Below are 21,438 nucleotides of genomic sequence, written 5' to 3' on the forward strand. Positions count from 1 at the left end.
AAGATTTGGTGTCTTACCTGTCATATAAATGCATGCATGAATGGCTTTATTCAGTATGAAGTAGCCTGTACTAGAGAGCTGTCATTCCCATTTTTTTACCCTATTCTGCTTAAGGTTTTTATGATTGATTTGGATGAAGATAAGTAGAGCACCTCAGGGAAATATGTGCCAAAGTATTCAAAGGCACAGAGATGCCAATTTAAAAAAGAAAACAAAAGAAAGAAAAGAAATTGATTAGACAGAGTTATTTTATATTTTAAAAATATGAAATAAACAATGAATTCTGGAACACTGAAAAATAAAATAAATTTAAAAATATGAAATAGAGTGGAAATTCACATAGTTTTTAATTAAGACAAAATAATTCAGAGAAATGTCTCTCTTTTGGCAGCCACTTAGGATAATTGCCCTGGTTTCTCAGATGTACATGTTTACTTTCCCCTTCCATTAAGAATATTCTGTGGAAAAGTTTGAGAAGCACCAACATAAGATACCCTGTCTATTTTCATGTCCTCTGCAAAGCTGAGAAGTCTGTGTTCATCCAGTCATTTACAAAAATGGGAAATAGGGGAAAGGCATCCTAACAAACACTTTCTCATGTTATTTAAAGCCATTACTAGACATTTTTGAGAGGAAGCAACCCTTATTACTCCACCAAGGCAAGACAAATAACATAGCTAGCTACTATTTGATTTTTAAGCAGTCCTTTGATGTCTGCCTAGTAACCTCATAAAAAAAATAAGCCATACTGGTTTATTAAAGCTTCTCCTTAGTTGACATTTGTTGGCTGCTAATGACCATAACATTCATTTCTGCATGCTCAAAATCAAGCCTTTTAACAATCTGTTGTCAATCCTACATGCATGAATCAAGTTGCCTCTAATTTCTAGAACCCACCCTATTCTTCTCTTCAAAAATAAAGATGAAAGTTAGTCACTTATGGTCTGTGGTCTCTCTCCTATTTGCTGTGAGTTTTCAAAGACTGCTAAACAGTAGCTCTGAGATTATGACTGAAAATTTTGTTACCACCCTGGTAATTTATCTGGCCTCATTGAAAATATCCTGGAATTAGTTTACTAATCTCTTACTTACCTTGGGCTAGAATTTTCACTTCAGTTAGTTTCTTCGCCATATTCAGTTGAAAAACCCATTTAGAAAAGAGAAGAAAAAATAGGAGTTGAATGATTCTGCTACTTCTTTGATATACTTTCTCTTATCATCTCTAAACAGTAGACTTCTTATTTCCTTTTTCTTTTTAACAACAACATAAAAGCCTTCCAGTTCCTTCTGGTCAACTTTACCATATTTTTTATCTTGTTTATTGGGGCCTTTAGTTTATGGTGCTTTCATAATAGATTGCTACACTTCTACCTTCACCTCGATCACTCTTCCTTCTTTATACCTTCTACATATATTACTGTCTACTCAGATGAGTAGACAGCCATTTAACTTCCCTGTCTGTTTTATTTAAATTATTTCACAATTATTCAGCTAAAAGGTTTTGGGTTTTTATCATCTCCCTTTGTTAGCCATAATCCCTTTTTGAGACTCAAGTCTATGGGTCAAAAATCTTTTGTCTTTGAACTTTTTGTAAAAATTTCCCAAAATCTAGGGGACTTGTCAGACTCTAAAGTCCAGCATTTTCTTTGGCAGCCCTCATAAACCATGAGCTTGGAGTTCTCAACATGTTTTATGTGATAGCACATCATTCGTGATAGTCTCCCAGGTGACACACCCTCACCATTTACCCATGTTTTACAAATGTCTAATATATCTTGTCTGAAAGTAAAGCAGTGTGATCATATTCAATTGTCCCATATATTGGCTATATGTCAGTTCTGATTGCTCTCTACAATGGTGGTGGTGACATTGGCAGACTGTTGATTATGCAGAATTCCATGCTGCTTGCTTACATCAACCTTTTCCTCCCCCTCAGGAAAGCATACTTGTAAGAACATAAGAGCAGTGATATCATCAGATATCATTTGCCTACCCTCAAATGTATGTATTTTTAGAAAGTAGCTGGTTTACAATTTTAGTTCTTTCACTATTAGTAACACATTCCTTAGGACTTACTTCATGGGCCAAGACCAAGTTGTAGATGACAGAAGTGCCTTCTCTTCTCCACACCAGGAACTAGCTTCTCCTCTTTGGTCAAAATTAAGTGCAGACTTTTGGTTATGAGGACCATCAGTAATTTACCTCATCAGGGTGGGCCAAGTCTCCTTTCTCAACAGATAACCCTCTTTTATACAATTTGGGGGCCACCTGCCACAGTAGTCCGTAACATTCTCCTGTAGTCATTATTTCTAACATGGTAGTGCTTTGGCAGTCTGTTTATATGAACCTTTTAAATATGGCAGTGAATTCCATGATGTCTGTAGAGTAAAGAAATGCAAGTTTTTGCAGTCTTTTAATTTAAAATACATTGATCTCAACAGAATTTGAAGCTAGACACAAAATTGTAAAAAAGTATTTTTCTAACAAATCTTAACAATGCATACTGAATTTAAAACAGTTAGATGTTTCGACAATGCACTCAGTGATGAAAGCACCAAGGACAAACAAGCTGGAAAGGAAAGAGAGAGAAAGGAGAGGAAATTATACAAGATAGGACATTTGAGAGTTCTGGACAGGCCATCCGTCTATGCTGGCCTCCTCCTAATACACAGAATATGTCTAAACTAGAATTCTTCTTCCTTTTTAATTAAGAGCCATGTGGAATGAATGATTTTTCATTGTTCAGCTGCGTGTATTGTAATTTTCATAATGTATTACATTGAAGCCAATCTATTGCCTATGCAAAATATAGGATTTTCTTGAAACTTGCTTCTCAGAATATTTCAAGACTTTTGACACACCTTTATAAACCTGTTCTGTATTCCCAAGTCTCCAATAAAGAGAACATAATCTTTAGTAAAGGTAGTCACAAACTTTTTTTCTAAAAAAAAACCTAAATTTTATGTATGAAGCCCTTTTCTACCTATTTGTGTGCCCCACTCCAGTTCAATATCCCTGATGTTTTTACCTAGAAGATTTGACCACATTAATCCATTGAAGCTGTTCTTCAAAATCCTAAAACATCCTTTTCAGCTCTAAAAAAGACTTCCAAGTTATTCCTGTTAGCCCGAAGATCAAAATATAACATGGCAAAAGACAATCATGGCAAAAGACAAATAGCTGTGGTCCTTTGGCTACCTGAGTATCTTCTGACAAAGCTGAAGCTAAAAAAAGAAGGAAAGACAGAAAAAAGGAGCAGAAAGAATAGAGTAAATATCATAATATTACAGCGATTTTTTCAAAAGGAGCACGTATTTTTTTCTTTTTTTAAAGATCCACACTGGGTGAGGTGCATAAACAATAAATTTTGGAACACACACAAAAAAATTAAATTAAAAAAAAAAAAGATTCATACAGTCTGTTAGCAAATGTATTAGGATGCAGTGGTTACTATTTTTAGAAATGGCCTTACTATTTTCATGATCCTCTTTTTAAACTTCTTGTTGCTAATACTTAAAAATTTTAATGATAAAGGAAAACTTTTTCTTGCAATATTAATACAACTGTACAGTCTTGTAATGCATAATGGTACCAAGAGTTGGAGCCCTCCCTTTCCATTGGCTTGGATTTAACTTTAATGAATGCAAAATTTTGTACTTTCTCACTCTCACCCACTAGGCAATGGCAGTGAATACCCATAGCAAATGCCATAAAGCACTTCAAACGTGAATGAACATCAAGGCTTAGCTGGTTATACTAATCTTTCTTCATTTCCCAAAAAACTATCTTTTAAACTTCAGACTTCAATTTTTTACAACTATTCTCACATGAATTTATTTTTAAGAACTAAAACATTACTCTAAAACATACTATTAGCTTATTAAGAACTACCCTAAAAATTATTTCTATGGAAGTCTTCCACACAACAAAAACCAAAACTATTTATTTTTTCAGTTTAGAAGTCGCATGGTAGTTTTTAAGTAATCTCTACACCCAACATGGGGCCCGAACTTACAACTCCAAGAGTTGCAGGCTCTACTGACTGAGCCAACCAGGTGCCCCTCACATAGTATTTTTTTAAGCACGATTAAAAACACTCCATTTGTGATTTTCATAAAGGATATGAAAGTCTGAACAAAAGTCATCTACATCCTCAGATCCTTAACTGCATGGAAGAAATTTTGTGACATTCACAATCCCTAAGTTGTAAAACTTTAGCAATAATACTCTGGCCTTGAACCTTCAGTTTTAAAAGTCACCTGAGATTCCACACTTGACCTAGAACAAAGCAGCAATTTTTCCGAATCCTCTCTGTGCCTCCGAGTCCAAAGTTCCCCTACACTTTGAGACCTGGGGAACAGGGTCTCAAATTGGATATAAGTTTCTTTTGCCAGATCGTCTTCCCAGAAAGATTCTGACCCACATTGCAGTTTACAGACTTTGTACAACAGGAAAAAAATCAATGGCAAAACAACAACACAGGCAATACTGCTCACCACGACAAGGAAAGACACTTGAGAATCACCTTCTTTCACTCTGTCAGTAGAAAACGTAATACATTGGTCTTTCTGGGGAGATGCTCCTTTTGGACAGACACATGCTGTGTATTCCCTACCAGGCTCCAAGCCATCTATGGTTACTTGATTCTTGCTGGAGTCTGCATTCAGCAGCAGCAGCTCTTTCTCACCGTACTTGGAGTACAACACGGTCATCTCAGACTGGTGTGTGGTATTGACGGTGTTCCACATCAAAGTCACACTCTCTTCAGTCTCACGGACTATCCTGAGATTTTCTACTGTGGCATTCTTTTGCATTGGTGTCATTTGATTCACTGATGCCAACTCTTCTTTTTTACTTGCACTAGCTGAGGGAAGCTTACCTCTACCTACTTCCACCTTTAAATTTCTTTTCCCATCTGGGTGGAGCTGGAGTGACTGCTGGCTGGCGATGGTGGGGCTTGTTGAAATTCTGTTGCTTGGAGTTGTGACTGAAGACATGATGGAGGAGGGGAAAGCAGATGAGAAGAAAGCAGCGGAGGGAGGAGATGAAGTAGAAGTAGAAAGAAAAATGGAAGAAGCGGGGAAGGAAGGGAAGGAAGAAGGCCAGGCAGATGACCGTGAACCAGGTAGGGACGTAGCTCTAGATCCTGGCTGGACTTCTTCCTCAGGGTGATCTCTAGTTCTTTCAGAGATATCTGATGATAGAGTAGTCGTGACAACACCAACCACTGTCACAGTAACCACAGCTTCTGACATTCCAGCCAAATTTTTGGCCTTACATTTGTAATCCCCAGCATCCTTATAAGAAATGCCTGTCAAGCTTATTATGGACCATCTGACTCCTTCCCCTGGAGATTCCTGAATTACTGTAAGAAAAAATACATATACTCTGTAAGGGGAAAAAAAGGAGACACTCAAACAACATGCTAACCAATCTGGTTCTACATGCATCCTTTTCACATAAACCAAGAGGGAAATAGCACACAATCACCAGTCTCTGATGACAGGTATAGTTCAGGTCTAGGGCATGCCAAGTACCATGAGGTCTATATGGGGAATGGTATTTTAAAAAGACACAAGGCTGTGAATTGGGAGACTTAGCTTTAGTAAATGTTTGTCCACAGATGAATATGTAATTTCAGACAAGTCAATTAGGATCTTTAGGCCTCTGTTTTCTGTATTTTTAGAATAAGGGGATAAGACAAAGTGGTCTCAAAGATGCTCTCCAATTTTAACTCACCATGGTTCTCTAAAATGGTTATTATAAGATCTTACTTAAATATTTCCCCAAATATTTTTTCATTGCCATAAAAATGCTATCTATCTACATAGCCAGATAGCATAACAGATCATTTTCTGGCATAGAGAAGTCATAATTAGTATTCTCAGTCTTTCATTTTATATTTAATCTAGATAAGTTAATAAGCCATGGATTCTTTTATTTGTAGAATAATACATAGTTTTAGGGGCGCCTGGGTGGCTCAGTGGGTTAAGCCTCTGCCTTCAGCTCAGGTCATGATCTCAGGGTCCTGGGATAGAGCCCGGCTTCAGGCTTTTTGCTCAGCAGGGAGCCTGCTTCCCCTCTCTCTCTGCCTGCCTCTCCGCCTACTTGTAATCTCTCTCTCTGTATGTCAAATAAATAAATAAATAATATTAAAAATAATAATAATATATAGTTTTTGTATTAGAATTTTACTTTCCTAAACACTGAAATCTAACATATTACCATTCTGTCTTGATTTCTGAAACTTTCTGAAGAAAAATAATATACTAAACAGTATCCTAGTATCTCAAAATTTAACTTACTACTTTAAGCTGTGGGCCATTTACTATCTATTAGTAAGAATATTAGGCCTTAACTATTTCTTCTTCCATCAGGTTTCATTATTTTTACTTTGATTTACATTTACCTCTATTTTACTTTGATTTACAATTAATTTTTTAAATTTAATTTTATTTTTTCAGTGTTCAAGGTTCAATGTTTATGCACCACACCCAGTGCTCCATGCAATGTGTGCGCTCCTTAATATCCACCACCAGGCTCACCCAACCCCCCACCTCCTTCCCCTCCAAAACCCTCAGTTTGTTTCTCAGAAACAAATAAAATTTACATTTAATTTTAAATATATCACTAGTTTTTTAAATATATCACTTTAATTCACCAGAATATCACTACTGAAACTAAAGCTGAAGCATTGAGTTGGTTATAGTAGGATCTAAAAAGTCTATGTAACCAGTATTTCTAAAAATTATACTTTTTGCTTCATGATAAGGTTTGTATGTAATTTATTATATAATAATCATTCAAAAATGAGAAACTTACATGAAAATCTTTTCTAAGAAAACTGTAATAGTTACACATTTTTAAGTGAGTCATATCCAAGATGACGCAGCAAGACAAGGGGCCTTATTTGCAATCATCTATCCACTGGATCATGTTTTCTATCAAAAAAAAATCAGATTGTCTAATTTCATCTATGTAATTAGATAAACTGAGGAAAATATTAACAAATAAAAAGAACCTTTCAAATTTTTTTCATCCAACAATCCTGGCATATTTTATTAGAATTTACTAGCCAATTTTGGGGATGCCTGGGTGGCTCAGTTGGTGAAGCGTCTGCCTTTCTCAGGTCATGATCCCAGGGTCCTGGGATCGAGCCCTTTATCAGGCTCCCTGCTCACGGGGAGCCTGCTTCTCCCTCTCCCACTCCCTGTGCCCATGCTCTCTCTCTCTCTCTCTCTCAAATAAATAAACTCTTTTTAAAAAGGAATAAAGAAAATACCTGTGTGATTAACTGGTGAGCTGTCAGACCTGGTCCATGTGAGCTGTGGGGTAGGGTACCCAGTAGCATCACACCGCAGCAGAACATTACTGCCCAGGGCAGATGTGATCTGGGTGGCCGAGGTCATAACAGATGGCTTCAGACACTGCTCCAGCTCAGCCCGCTGAAACAAAATCCCTGTCAGGCGCTCAGGCTCGCTACAAATCATTAGAGGATCAAGCAGCACTACAGCAGGGTCAGCAACTTTTGACAGCTCGATCACTTTGGAAATGTGGCAGTCACAGAACCAAGGGTTGTCCTGCAGACCTAAACGAGAAGGGAGGAAAAGATGGACAAAGATTATTGTGTTGACTTCTATTTACATCACAACCTCTCAGGCAAGCAAGTATCTGAATTATCTCCCTAAAAATAAAGGTGCTTTGAGAGATGGAATGGAGTTGCCTCCCTGTCAATTTTGCTCTGCAATTTGGCTACCTGAATGAATACAGCCTGTCAGGTCAGGTCGTTAATGATCATAGCCAACATTTATTGTGCATGTACTCTGGGCAAGGCTCTGTTCTAAGTGCTTGTCTGTATTATTTCATTTAATCCTAAAAATCCTATGAGAAAGAGGATTACTATCCCCATCTTAAAAATGAAGAAGCTGAGATACAGAGAAATCAAATTATTTGAGCAGGGCCATATAGCTTAATCAGTATCCGAGCCAAGATTTTAATTCAAGTACCACAGAATACTATAAAACACTGCTAGAGATATTTCTAGAGTGCTAGGAAAGTATATTATTGTCAGTATTGGAGGGTGTAGAGAGGCCCCCTAATTCAGCCCGCACTGTGTCACGGTTTTGCATGATTTGAAGACCTTTGAAGGTAGTACAAGTTCTGTGTAGCAAAAGTACAGAGTGAGATGAAGGCAATGTCAGGAGATAAGACTGGAGAATGGCAGAGGCTAGAACAGAGCTTGGCATGAATGTCATATATGGTGGCCAAGAAGGTGCACTGCTCAAATCCCCCTTCAAGAGAGAATCAGCAGCAGAAATACAGTTAGCTGACAGCCTCCGGTTGGAGGACTGCCTCCCTCAGCTTTCAAACTGTTAGCAGAAGTGTGTTGGCCCTCAAGGGGACCATCAGTGAGAGCTTTCAAGGAAAGTGAGGAAGATGTAACTACTGGAAACTAGAGGAAAGCAGACCCTTTGATGGCACGGCAGAAAGTTGAGAAACATTGTCACGCGTGGTTAACATGGAAAGTATAAAGTGCACTCAGTGAAACAAACATTCTCCCTAAGGATATTTCCATACCAAGTGCTGCAAGTGCTACCTGATGTCTTCTTGCTGCTCATGGTAAAATGGAAAGGACAGTTAAAGGAAGAACTGTTCAAGAGAAAGGAGACAAAACTTGCAGGGTTCAATAATAAAACTGAACATAATTAAAAAAAATTAAAAATAAAATTCAAACAAAAAACCCCGCTTCTTACTCCCAGCCTCTCCAAAGTTCTCAAACTAAGAAAGGGTTTCCAAGCAAAAATCAAATCTAGGGAGGGTGAAACTATAAAATTATTTGCTAAGATCACAGAAAGATCTAAGATAGTGCTTCAGAGCCCTTGGCAGACAAAAGTCTCTCTAAGGCTATTAAGGGTGATAATGTCCTACAACAGCTTCACATAAAGCCCAAGGTTGCAAGAGATTTATCTCAATAATGTTTGTGGTTGTGGGTTTTTACAAATAGATTATACATTGATTCATAAGGGAAAAAGACAGAACTGCAATTTTTAAAAATGCTAACCATGTTGGAAGATTTAACTGTCCATTTATAAATTCTATTTAGGTCTATTTTTGTTTTAATATAAATTTCTGTATGTGTCTATTTTTATTATATTAGCACTTGATGATTGGTTCATATTCTTCTGCCAGTATTAGTAAAAACTTGCTAGGTTTTTTTTAAATCTTCTTAGAAAATTCATTTCTTCCATAGGTGAATCACCTTGAACTTCTTACATTTAGTCCTGTGTGCCTATGGCCAATCTCTAATATCCAGCTTGGATCATCAATTTCATTCTGTCATGTAGTAATTAATATGTGGATAAAACTTTATGCTCTCAAAACACTTGTTATGCTAGATTTTTGCTTTATAAAATAATAACAAAACAGATTGATAGTCACTGATTGCTTCCTATGTGGCAAATATTGTACTTTGTCAAGAATTGTAAAAGGTCTGAGCTTTCTACTACTTTAGGGGGACTAACACCTCCCAGTTAGCAAAAGACATAAGATTACTGGTTAGAGATGGAGGATAGTTTACAGCTCTGGAGGAAGACATTGTCTTCATTATACCAGGCAGTAAACATGCCTACCATTTCCCTGGACAGAGAAATATCTTTACCTTCCAAAGCAGTTCTGTTCACAGACATCCTTAAAATGATAGTTCAGGACAAAAGACAGACAGTGATGGTCTCTGCTCACAATACGTGCAGAAATGTGAGAGGCCATGGAAAATTATCTCCCAATAGTACTAAGCATGCTAAAGCATTTGTCTATTTCAATCCTGACAACAGAATGAGGTAGATAATATTAGCATCATACTCATTTTAAAGAGGAGAAAGCCAACACTCAGGTTAAGGGATCTTTCTCTGGTCATACAACTGGATATAGTCAGGATTTGAACCTTGGTATCCTTAGAGCTTTCATTCTCAAGCTCTATATGTCCTACACTGACCTCATGAATGAAGTTAGTATGATTCTTTTGAGTTTCACATCAGAGGACACTAAAGCACAAAGAGATTACTGCCTTGGTTCTATAAGTAGCTTAGAGTACTAAGTCCCAGATTTTCAGCCTCCTAATCTAATATTCCTTCCACCATAACTCATTTCATCACCTAAAAACATCTAGAGTCAGGGGTGGCAGCTATAAGTGCTGTTATCTATAAACACATGTCAAAGCAGTGATGTCTGGAGCACAACTGTCTACATAGGGAAAGATCCAAGAACTGTAACATTTGCAGTTCTAGTCATGCTATGAAACTGTCATAAACCTATGTTAATGGTGAAAGAAAAAAATTTTTTAAAGATTTATTTATTTGAGAAAGAAAGAAAGAGAGTGTGCATGTGCTCGCAGGCAGGGAGAGGGGCCAAGGGAAGGACAGAGAGAGTCTCAAGAAGACTCCCCGTGAGCATGGAACCCCGTGCAGGGGCTCCGTCTTACAACCCTGAGATCATGATCTGAGCTAAAATCAATAGTCAGATTGCTTAACTGACTGAGCCACCCAGGTGCCCCTGAAACAAAATTCTTTTAAAAATTAACCCAACTGGCTATGTCTTAAAGTTATATAAAACAGGAAAATATTTTTTAAATCCTTAAAAATAGAGTATTTATTCTAGCTTTGAAACATCAAGGTCAAAGGCACAACTTTTAAAACCTGAATATTAAGAGTGACCTGAGGGCTGAACCAGTTCATCAAGCGTTTTGTTTTTGTTTTTATTTTTTTCCCTTTTGGGGACAAAGGTACAAGAACTCCCTGAAGTTAAACTGTTATTTTGTACTGCATTCCTTCAAGGCAACACACCAACCACAATCACAGTAATTTGCACTAATTAACTTAGTTCATCTAACTATTCTTGGATAGGGGTAAATCAATTTTGCCTTATTCCTTTTCTAAAAGGACAATGTTTTTCCATGCATCACAGTAGTTGAATTAAATGTGGTTTGTTTTTTTTTTGGTGAAAAGTTCGCAATAAATTTCTGTACAAAAGTAATTCTGCTGACTATAAGCTCTTGAAAGCAAAAAACCATACCTTAGTCAGTTTTGGAGTGGCAGTGGCATTTAACAATTCGGGGGGGGGGAAAGTAAAGTCTTCTCAACAAATGGTGGGGGGACAACTGGACATCTGCTTAGAAAAAGCCTCAACCCCTGCCTCACACTATACTCAAAAATTGTTTTGAGACAGACCACAGACATAAGGATGAAAGATAAGAGTATTTTAAAAAGATAAGAATATTAAAGCCAGTGGGGTACCTGGGTGGCTCAGTGGGTTAAAGCCTCTGCCTTCAGCTCAGGTCATGATCTCAGGGTCCTGGAATCGAGCCCCACATCGGGCTCTTTGCTCAGCAGGGAGCCTGCTTCCCCCACCCCGCCTGCCTCTCTGCCTACTTGTGATCTCTGTCCATCAAATAAATAAATAAAATCTTTAAAAAAAAAATAAAAGCCAGAAATTGAATATGAAAGTTAAAATTATAAGGAAAATAGAATTTCTATGACTTGTAGGTAGACAGATATTTCTTAGATGAGACACTCAAAGCACTAACTATAAAAGAAAAAAACTAATAAATCAGATGTCATTAAAATTTCAAACCTTCTTACCAAAGACACCATGAAGAAAATGAATAAATAAATCACAGGTTTGGAGAAAATATCAATAACTGACAAAAGGCTTGAATTCAACAATAAAAAAAACTTTAAAAAATTATGTATTGGCATAAAGGAATATAGCAATGAGCCATAACCCAATGAAAGCATGGTCAACAGCATTAGTCATCAGGGAAATGCAAATTAGAATCACAAAGTCAAATCACTGCCTGACCCATCACCCCCAAGAATGGTGGAAATGAAAAAATCTTCTAACATCATATGTTGGTAAGAATATGGAGCAAGTAGACTGTTATGCAGTGCTAGTGGGAGTGTACAATGGTACAACATCTTCGGAAAATTGGCAGTTTCTTAAAAAGATATATGGCCATCCTATGACCTAGCAATCTGAAGCCTAGGAATTTATCCAAAAGAAATGAAAATATGTACTACAAAGAGCTTTGCATAAGAATGTTAATAGCAGCTTAATTCATAATAGCTGAAGACGTAACCGCCCATGTTTCCAAAAACAGGGGAAAGGATGAACAATTCATATATTTGTAAAACTGAAATGACTCAGCAGAAGGAACTACCCATTCATGCAACGAAGTCAATGAATCTCAAAGACAATAATGCTAAATGAAAGAAGCCAGGCACAAGGGCCATCTTGTATGATTTCATTTACATAAAATTCTAGACAAAATTAACCTATTGTGATGAGTAAAAACAGTGCTTGCTTGAAATGGAGGTGCCTGGTTGAGAAGCAGCACAGGGGAATTTTCCAGTGTAATGAAATTATTCCATATCTTAATGAGGGTGTGGGTTTCATCAGGATTTATCATCATTTACTAAGCTGTACACTTAAGATCCATGGTATGCAAATTATACCTCAACTCCTCAATTTAGAAAAGGCTTAAAAAACAAAAGAATGATATCTCTGGAGATGGACTGAACTTGAAGCTTGACTCTGCCTCTTCACCAGCTGTACAAAGCAGGTAATAATTACAGATCCACTTTACAGCCTTGTCCTCAGATTCTACCAAGGAGTCCTCAGAAGAGCACCTGGCAAGGAGTTCACTTTATCTATGTGGATTTATCTCCTCTGTGCCTCAAAAAGAACCAGCTTATCAACCAGGATTGAGGAGTGTTCATTGAATGAAATGAACACCATTTTAGAAAAATTTTGTGGAAATACTCGTGTGGTTACTGCCCTTCAGGTAAACTTCATTCTGAACAGGAAAAGAATTCATGTTTGCAATTGAGCAAATTTGAGTAGCAATAAAGCAACCAACAAAGCATTTTATGCCCTCTCCTCCTGCAAGCTTTTTCCAGGACAAAGAGTGTTGGGCCTTACAGAGTCTGCCTGTGTAATTATTTGTATCTTCCTGAGGAAGAGGCCATGGAAATTTACCTGCATTGCAAATAAAAAATCCAGTCTAGTTTTACACTTCATTTAAATATTTACTTGCAGAACACTAGTTTATGTTTGTATAATACATCAGAGGACAATTTTGTTCATTTTTTTTTAACTCATGTAGAAATTTTTACTCATGTAGAAAAGAGGAGTAATGGAAAAGCCTCTTCCTAATTTTTAAAAAATAAATACACTACTTAAAGATATCAGTAAGGCGTATGTGAGGAAGACAACTCTGATATTATCCCATACAGTACCCTGCATGAGGCAGGAGTGGGGAACATGACAAGTTGCGCAGTCAAACCACCTGTAACCACCCCAGCTCCACCACTGTGTGATGAGTAAGTCTGCGTACGTGGCTTACTGTGCGTCTCCATTCTTCTTCTATAAAATGGGGGTGGAATGGTACTTACCACAGTGTTAACATGAGACTGGGAGAAGTTATATCTATAAAATGTAAGAACTAGATTTGGCCCTGAGTAAGCACTCCATTAATATCAGCTACCACTACTATTGTTACAAACATAACTTCTATCTGCTCACAATAATAAACACAGGACACTAACAAATAAAAGCAGAATATATTCCACTGTAATAATAGAAAAGTAAATTCTGCAGGGTACCTGGAAAGATACAGTTGTTACAGTTATACACCAAGTTCTAGAAAAGCTAGCACTGGTTTTCATCACCGTAGTTTAATGATTAAATTGGAAGACTCAAACACAGGTAAAATAACAGAAAAAGCCAAAATAGAGGAATCTTTCTTTATAAGACACTCCCATATCAGTCACAGCTGCTATGGCTCATTGTTGATCTAAAATCATAACCTCAGAGACTGTTCACCTCATATTCTAAAGAACTATCCCATAAACTATCTCATAATATTCTCATTACAATCCTATGAGCAGAAGGGAGTGAGTCTTCCTACCTCCATTTTCCAGATGAGAAAACTGAGTTTTCTGTATGTGTATCACACACATAAGCTAGTCTTCTTTTAGAGGAGAGTACTTTCTTCCCTCTCGTTACATAGCAGGCATGGCTTTGCTAAGATCAGCTGCCAATTATGACTGGACATGTTTCAAAATATCTTTTGTTATTTATTATCATGATTATCATCATTATTATAAAAGCAACGCATGATTGATGCAGAACATTTTGAAAATACAGAATACTGAAAAGATGTCCCATCACCAAAGAGGACAGTTAACCAGATAGTGTATTTTTCAGTCTTTTTCTTTGCACATTTTAAAATAGTTATGATCGTGTACAATGACACATCCTGTTTTGTTGTTTGTTTGTTTGTTTTAAGATTTTATTTGTCAGAGAGAGAGCGAGCGAGAGCGAGCACAGGCAGACAGAGTGGAAGGCAGAGTCAGAGGGAGAAGCAGGCTCCCTGCGGAGCAAGGAGCCCGATGTGGGACTCGATCCCAGGACGCTGGGATCATGACCTGAGCCGAAGGCAGCTGCTTAACCAACTGAGCCACCCAGGCGTCCCCATCCTGGTTTTTTTTTTTAATTTAATGTTATACCAAAAGGATTTTCATGTTACCCCTTTAAAGAATCTGCTTTTGAAGAATCTGAACCCCATAACAGAGATGTCTATCTCCATGTTTATCTTCATGAACAGTGAAATTTCATAACCCTTTCCATTTCATCCCTAAATTGTCATCCAGATTTAATCACAATGGAAAAATATTAATGTCCTGCAAATCAGTTCTTTATAGTGATATTAGCAATATTAGTGACTAATCATTAGAGAGCTATTAATAATAGTTCAATAATTTGATTTTATTTTCTACTATATACCTCCTTTTGGCAAATCTAAAGAAACTTAGAAAAATGTGTAGGAAAAAAATGTGTAGAGAAACAGAATCTCATTATTTAAATTAAGATAGTTTCTAGCTATTAGTCACAAGAACTAAATTAGTGGCTAAAATAAATACTACAGTATAGGTTTACATGGTGCCTATCATGGTAGACATAAGGACTCCATAGCTATTGTTAAATTCATGTTTTTTTTCCTAGCTAACCCTATAATATTTCTTTTATTCTTTAATAAAAATGCTTGAAGCACTAGATAAGCAGTAGGCAAGCATAAAATAGGTATAGAATAAATAATTACATGATTTTTCCTCTTTCTTTATGGTTATCACTCACACTTTTAGTCTCATAAGCACCAAAATGCATTTACATTTCAACCAAAGCAATGCTAAAATCATTTAAATGCTGCCACAGCATTTTCCTTTTTAGCAAAAAAAATTTCAAATTATTTATACTTGACTTCAGCAAATATTTGAGCATGTGATATTGGTCAGCAGGAATTCCTGGCATAAATTCAGCATCAAGTTGCTTCTCACACCAAAAGGCTTGTAAGTCATTTCACTCGCCGAACACTCAGTTCTTTCATCCCGAGAAATACAACCTCTTCCATGGCTCTATGGACGTCATGAGTGAACTGACAACACAGCCTTATTGGGTGAACAAGAATTTAGTAGGAGATCAAATTGACTGATCAGAGCCTTAGGCTTGTGTCTCACACAAAAGTATGAGAGGCCTCACTGCCCACAGGTACTCCTGAGAAGGGTCTCAGTTCACTGATTTCAATCTGGCAACCACATTTACTGGGCATTCTCCATGTGCAGAGCACCGTGCAAAGCACTGTGGGAAGGTACTTAAAAAAAAAAAAAAAAAAAGGAAGAGAAAGACTTACTGGAAGGAGCTTACACTTTAAGAACCCAAGACAAATACCCACAGAACCTAAACAAAGTCAAGATCAAAGTCTGCAAAACAAATCACAGCTACACTAATCCATTAGGAGATTGTCTTCATCATTTCTTTTTAAATTAAGAGAATCTGGAAGCTATTCTCCTGAACTAATAAAACCACCACCACCTTGTAAAGATGCCAGTGCCCCTCTTTCACTCCTGAAGAGACTGATGAAGGGCTGAACAGAGAACAGAGCAGGTTGGCTGGGGCAGGGCATGGAGCACTGATGTGCTCTCAGAATTGGGGCAGGGTGGTAGATTTTATCACTGAGCCCCAAGCTAATAGCAGCATTAGTCTCTTGGTTTATGAGGGTCTCTCCTCTCCCTCCAACACACACACACACACACACACACACACACACACACACACTGCTGCCCTCACTCCAGGGCACACAGCCATTACACCTTATCACTGAGCCCCAAGCTAATAGCAGCATTAGTCTCTTGGTTTATGAGGGTCTCTCCTCTCCCTCCAACACACACACACACACACACACACACACTGCTGCCCTCACTCCAGCGCACACAGCCATTACACCTTACACAGGGTAAGGCCCAGATCTGACCTAGATCAACCGATAAAGTACCAGCCCATCAAATGTGCAAGTAGAAAGTAAGAAGAGAAATTTGACACATAAGTAAAGACTAGGCAGCTGAAGTCTTGCAAAACAAATTATCTGGACCTGAGAAGCCCAGAGGCTTCTGAGCTTACCAAGAACAATTCTTCGTGGTGTAAGTTCCAAGCTCCGTGATGATGTAAGTGAGTGGGACCAGCTCTCCAGGAAATCCGGTGGTAGTGTGGTCAGCCTATTGCTCGATAAATCCAAGTAGGCAAGGTTCTTCAGGTACCTGACCACCTCATTTGGCACACTGGTTATTCTGTTGTTGTGCAAGTCCAGGGTCCTCAGATGGGGCATGTCCAGCAGAGACGCCCAAGGGAAAGCAGCCAGAGAATTTCCATCCAAGCGCAACTCATGTAGCTGCTTGAGGTTGTAAAAGCTGCTGGCCTCAAGGCTGGCCACGGAATTGTAAGTCACCCAAAGGTACTGGAGCTCCACCAGGTAGTAGAAGGCCTCTGCGGGGATTCTGCGGACCACAGTCTTCTCTATCCGCAGCTTCACAGTGTCCACGGGGAAGTTCATAGGGACCTCGTTCATATCCATGTCATTACATAGAACCGACCTATTGTCACAAGAGCAATGGAAGAAAACCTGCTTTCCAAAACCCATGGGAAAAAATAATACTTGAAATATGCATCAGGTTTTCATTTCCTCCTGGTTTTCACAAAACAGTTGTTCAGCCTGACTGACCTATTCATAATTCATCATCATCATCATCATTACCATCATCTTCTTCTAGATTGAACCATATGAAATGGTCATTTTTGCAGGTTAGAAATGAGCAAATATCAGTCTACGGCCATACCACCCTGAACGCGCCCGATCTCGTCTGATCTCGGAAGCTAAGCAGGGTCGGGCCTGGTTAGTACTTGGATGGGAGAAATGAGCAAATATCAGCAATCTCGTGGTTCAACCTAACACAGATGGAGCTCTCTATGTGTCAGGCCTGGGCAACATATCACATCCGCCCTATTTAACCAGTAACAGCCCTAGAAAGTAGATACTGGGGAAAAGACGTAGCTGACCCCCAGTTCTGGGGTCAGGCTGATCTTGGTTCAGATCTAAGCTCTGCCACTTCCTCTGTGGCCATGAAAAGCCACTTCACCAATCCCTCCATTTCATTTTCCCATATAGCCTGTTATAATTAAGTGAAAAGGATATAAAATGTTCTACCTTCATGGCACATAATAAGCACTTAATGGTTGTTTGCTATTTTTATCATCAATCTCACTTTTACAGAGAAAATAACCGAGGCCCACCAACACAAGGTAACTGCCCAAGATCACATAGCTAGTGGGTTACACAGCCACCTTTCAAACCCACGTACTCCAAAGCACACGCTCTTAACCTCTTCAGGAAATGGTCTGTTTGTTTTTTTTAAAACCCCTGTTGAAGTTTAAATTGATCTTTTTTAAGAAGATAATTTAATTTTAAAAAGGAAGGGAGGGAGGAAAGAGAAAGAGCAAGTTGTTCACACTGGATGCTTAAAGTTGAACTCTATTTTAATAATGTGACTGGCGCATTGCTTTTAGCCTAAGGAATAAATCAAACTGAATTTACTCCTCTTACTATTACTAACTGAAGTGACCTTGAATAAGTCACACTGTGATCTTGTTTAGTGGCAATGTGTAAAACAGGCACAGAAAAACAAGCCTGTCCCCTGTGTGTGTGTGAAAAGTATGAAGAATTAGAGAATTTAATTCATTTTAACCTGAAAAAAGACCTATTTATGTTTCATTATATACTCACCCCCACTGGAATGCTGAGAATGGATGTTAAAATTTTTTTGCAAAGCAGAGTCTAAATTGTATAATGTAAAATTACATTATATATAGAAATACATTATACTTGTACATAGTAGCAATGAAACAGCCATGCCATAAAAATACATAACATTAAATCAGTGAATTTCAAAAGCCAGAGTATAATGTGAAGAGAGGTAGACAGCATAAAGCTGGGGTGTACTGACAGGGTCATCTTTCTGTAACTTTAGGAGATGGCCCTATGGAATCATTGGAATTCTCTAGGAACACCTATTATTCTGTATCACAAGTTCCATTGCTACTTTATATGGGAATGATCTGATATCTACTTATTAGGTCAGCATTCCAGGGTAATGGAAAAAAGTCTACATAGGAAACAAAGACCTTATCAAATAGTCCCTGCATCCACTCAGTGCTGTCAATTTAGACAAGGCTTATAATCTCTGTATGGTTGTGTTTCTTTGTCTATAAAATGACAATAGTCAAACTAGATTATTTCTAGAGTCCTTATTGGGCATAATCTGCTATGGTTTTTACAAAATCCATCCATAATGGGGCCATCACCAAGAAAAAAACATTTCTGTGACTGCTTCCTCAAAAGTACCCTGCCCTGAGTCATTAGCTGCCTCATATATTTGCCAAGTAGGTCTTTAATTTGTTACATTGTTCTCTTTGTCTGAAGCCACCTAGAGAACATCTCAAAAAGATACCATGAGTCGGTTAAGTAAAGTTCATACAATAAGACAAATTACTCAAAAATAGGTTTTAATTGTTATTTATTTGTTTGAAGTTGTAAAGCATAAATTGGGTGATTGTTTTAACAAATTATTTTCTGTAGGAGGTTCACTATTCACTTCAACCAAGTCACAAAATAACCTTATTTTGTTGTCAGATATCCTCTCCAGGGATGCCTGGGTGGCTAAGTCCTTTAAGCATCATTGACTCAGGTCATGATCTCAGAGTCCTGGGATCAAGTCCCACATCAGGCTCCCTGCTCAAGGGAGAGCCTGCTTCTCCCTCTCCCCACCCTGCCCCATCCCTCCGCCCCATCCCAACTATCTCTCTTGAAGTCTTTAATAAATAAATAAATAAATATCCTCTTTAAAAAAATCAAGTTCTACCACGTTTAGCTAACAAAAGTCCTGTTTTTCATTTAACTTCTATCTCAAAGGGCTCACATATATTAAAAGTACGTAATTATTCTCAGTTCACAGGTAGATGTTAAAAGCAACCCAGAGGGCAACTAACTTCTGTGAAGCTCCCCCCCCCCCACCAGTATCTGCAACCGACAGGACTGATCCACATCTTTCAAAGTTATGTCTTTGTAAACTCCAAAACTTTAAAAAGAAAAATCTTAATCACGAACCTCTCTAATTTCACTCTTGTGAGCTTCCCTCCTACTTTTAAAAATCTATCTAGTTGGCATGAATAACCTTCAAAGTGAACCGGGAATTCGGGGAAGCAAAACATCTGGGCAGTCAAGTACCTCCTGATCCGCCCTCCCTCCTGGCCTTGCTTTCTATAAACAAGCTGAGCGGCCGCACTCATTCTAGTAGTCTGACCTCCTGAAGTGGCCATGTTGTGAATACGAGTGCATTGGATACTTCTATAACACAGAATGTGTTTGAGAATCTCAAGTCATTTGAGGGGCTTTTAAGAGTTCAGCGGCTCAAAATGAAAACAACGGAGTGGGTAAACGGTATTAAAACAATGAGGTTAAAGCTTATGTAAATTGAACCTTTTCTCCTCTGATACCTGGCCAACAATTTGCATTCAAAGTAAGGCTATCTGGTTGGAGCCCTTTTCCTGGGAATCATTAGAACACTTAGTAGCAAGGAGAGGAGCGTACCTTGATCCCGTGCCGTCATTTCTGCCTTGATAATCGCAGGTGCACTGTGAAGGACATGAACAGCTCACTCCCTCCAAAAAGCTAATAAGTACAATGCACAAACATGCGGAAAGACGCATCGCTCCTTCTAGAGGTTATTTGAACAAAAAGTAAAAACCAAATCCTAAGCTTCAGAAACTGGTGTGCCAGGAATACAAACAGCCATTTAGTAACAGCAGATTACATGGGATTAGCCGAGCTCTGTAATTACTTAACCTTCAAGTGTATTTTACAGGGGATCAATCGACCTAGCCTTTGAATATGGTTTCAACTCAGTAACACGTTCTAAGGAAAATGAGACTCAAGCACATGTCAAGAAAATTTCAAAAGGTTCTCATATCCAGATTTGTAAGGTAGTGCTTATTAAGTCCTTTTTCTATGGCTGTAATTGCTATTATCTTGAAGATACACTTCATGTTAAGAATAATAGTCTTTTAGCAGATGCTAGAAAATACTGCAGATTATTATAACATTATAATTTTTTTTTTTTTTTGCATTTATAGTCTCCAAAAACAAAGTTAACAAAATCAAGTACCTAGTTTTTTTGGGCAAAATGCTTCAATCTACCACTGAGTGGCAGGACTAAGACTCTGGCTTTCCCAGGTCATTTCGGGGCAGTGTAAGATTATCCCAGCAGTTTCTAACAAAGGCCATGATCTCTGTTCAGGAATATATTTTATTCTTAAGTAGTTTTTCAATATAGGCATCAAGCCATATCTGAAGATCAGCTGTCATGTCTTTTAGCAAAATTAGGGTCTATCCACCAAAAATAAAAATGAAATTCAATCATTAAAAACTACCTCCATGTACACTAGATGGAAAATCCTCATGGCAATTGACAATCAAGGATTTAGGTTTTATAAACACATACATACAAACACATATATATATTATATATATATGGGCATATCTGGGCATATCCTGATTAGCCCTGCCCGATAATACACACATATATATAGAATTTAATCTTGTTATTGTATAGTGGTTCTATCAACAATCTTTAAACCAAAACCCTTTCAAAAGAAAGTCAATTCTGTAAAAAATAAGATTATGGGAAATGTTTAAAATTGACAGGATGCATACAGAAACAATAAAGGCAGAAAAATTTGCTCAGTTAAAATAAAACACCATAGATTTTATTTTATTCTTTTTTTAAGATTTTATTTACTTACTTAAGAGACACAGATCACAAGTAGGCAGAGAGGCAGGCAGGCAGAAAGAGGGAAGCAGGCTCCCCACTGAGCAGAGAGCCCAATGCGGGGCTCGATCCCAGGATCCTGGGATCATGACCTGAGCTGAAGGCAGAGGCTTTAACCCACTGAGCCACCCAGGTGCCAGAATACCACAGATTTTAAATGTCCACTATTTAA

General features: G+C 37.9%; 1 protein-coding gene across 1 annotated transcript; it reads right to left on the reverse strand.

The window, feature by feature from the left end:
• Positions 1-288: 288 nt before the first annotated feature.
• LRIT3 (leucine rich repeat, Ig-like and transmembrane domains 3) lies at positions 289-21,352 on the reverse strand. Its single transcript, XM_059171054.1, has 4 exons — positions 20,030-21,352; positions 16,510-16,979; positions 7,283-7,588; positions 289-5,365 (listed from the first exon to the last, which is right to left on the reverse strand). The coding sequence occupies exons 1-4, from the start codon at positions 20,146-20,148 to the stop codon at positions 4,215-4,217; spliced, it is 2,046 nt and encodes a 681-aa protein (XP_059027037.1). The 5' UTR covers positions 20,149-21,352; the 3' UTR covers positions 289-4,214.
• Positions 21,353-21,438: the final 86 nt, after the last annotated feature.

This window comes from Mustela lutreola, chromosome 1, assembly GCF_030435805.1.
Source record: "Mustela lutreola isolate mMusLut2 chromosome 1, mMusLut2.pri, whole genome shotgun sequence".
Classification (NCBI taxonomy): domain Eukaryota; kingdom Metazoa; phylum Chordata; class Mammalia; order Carnivora; family Mustelidae; genus Mustela; species Mustela lutreola.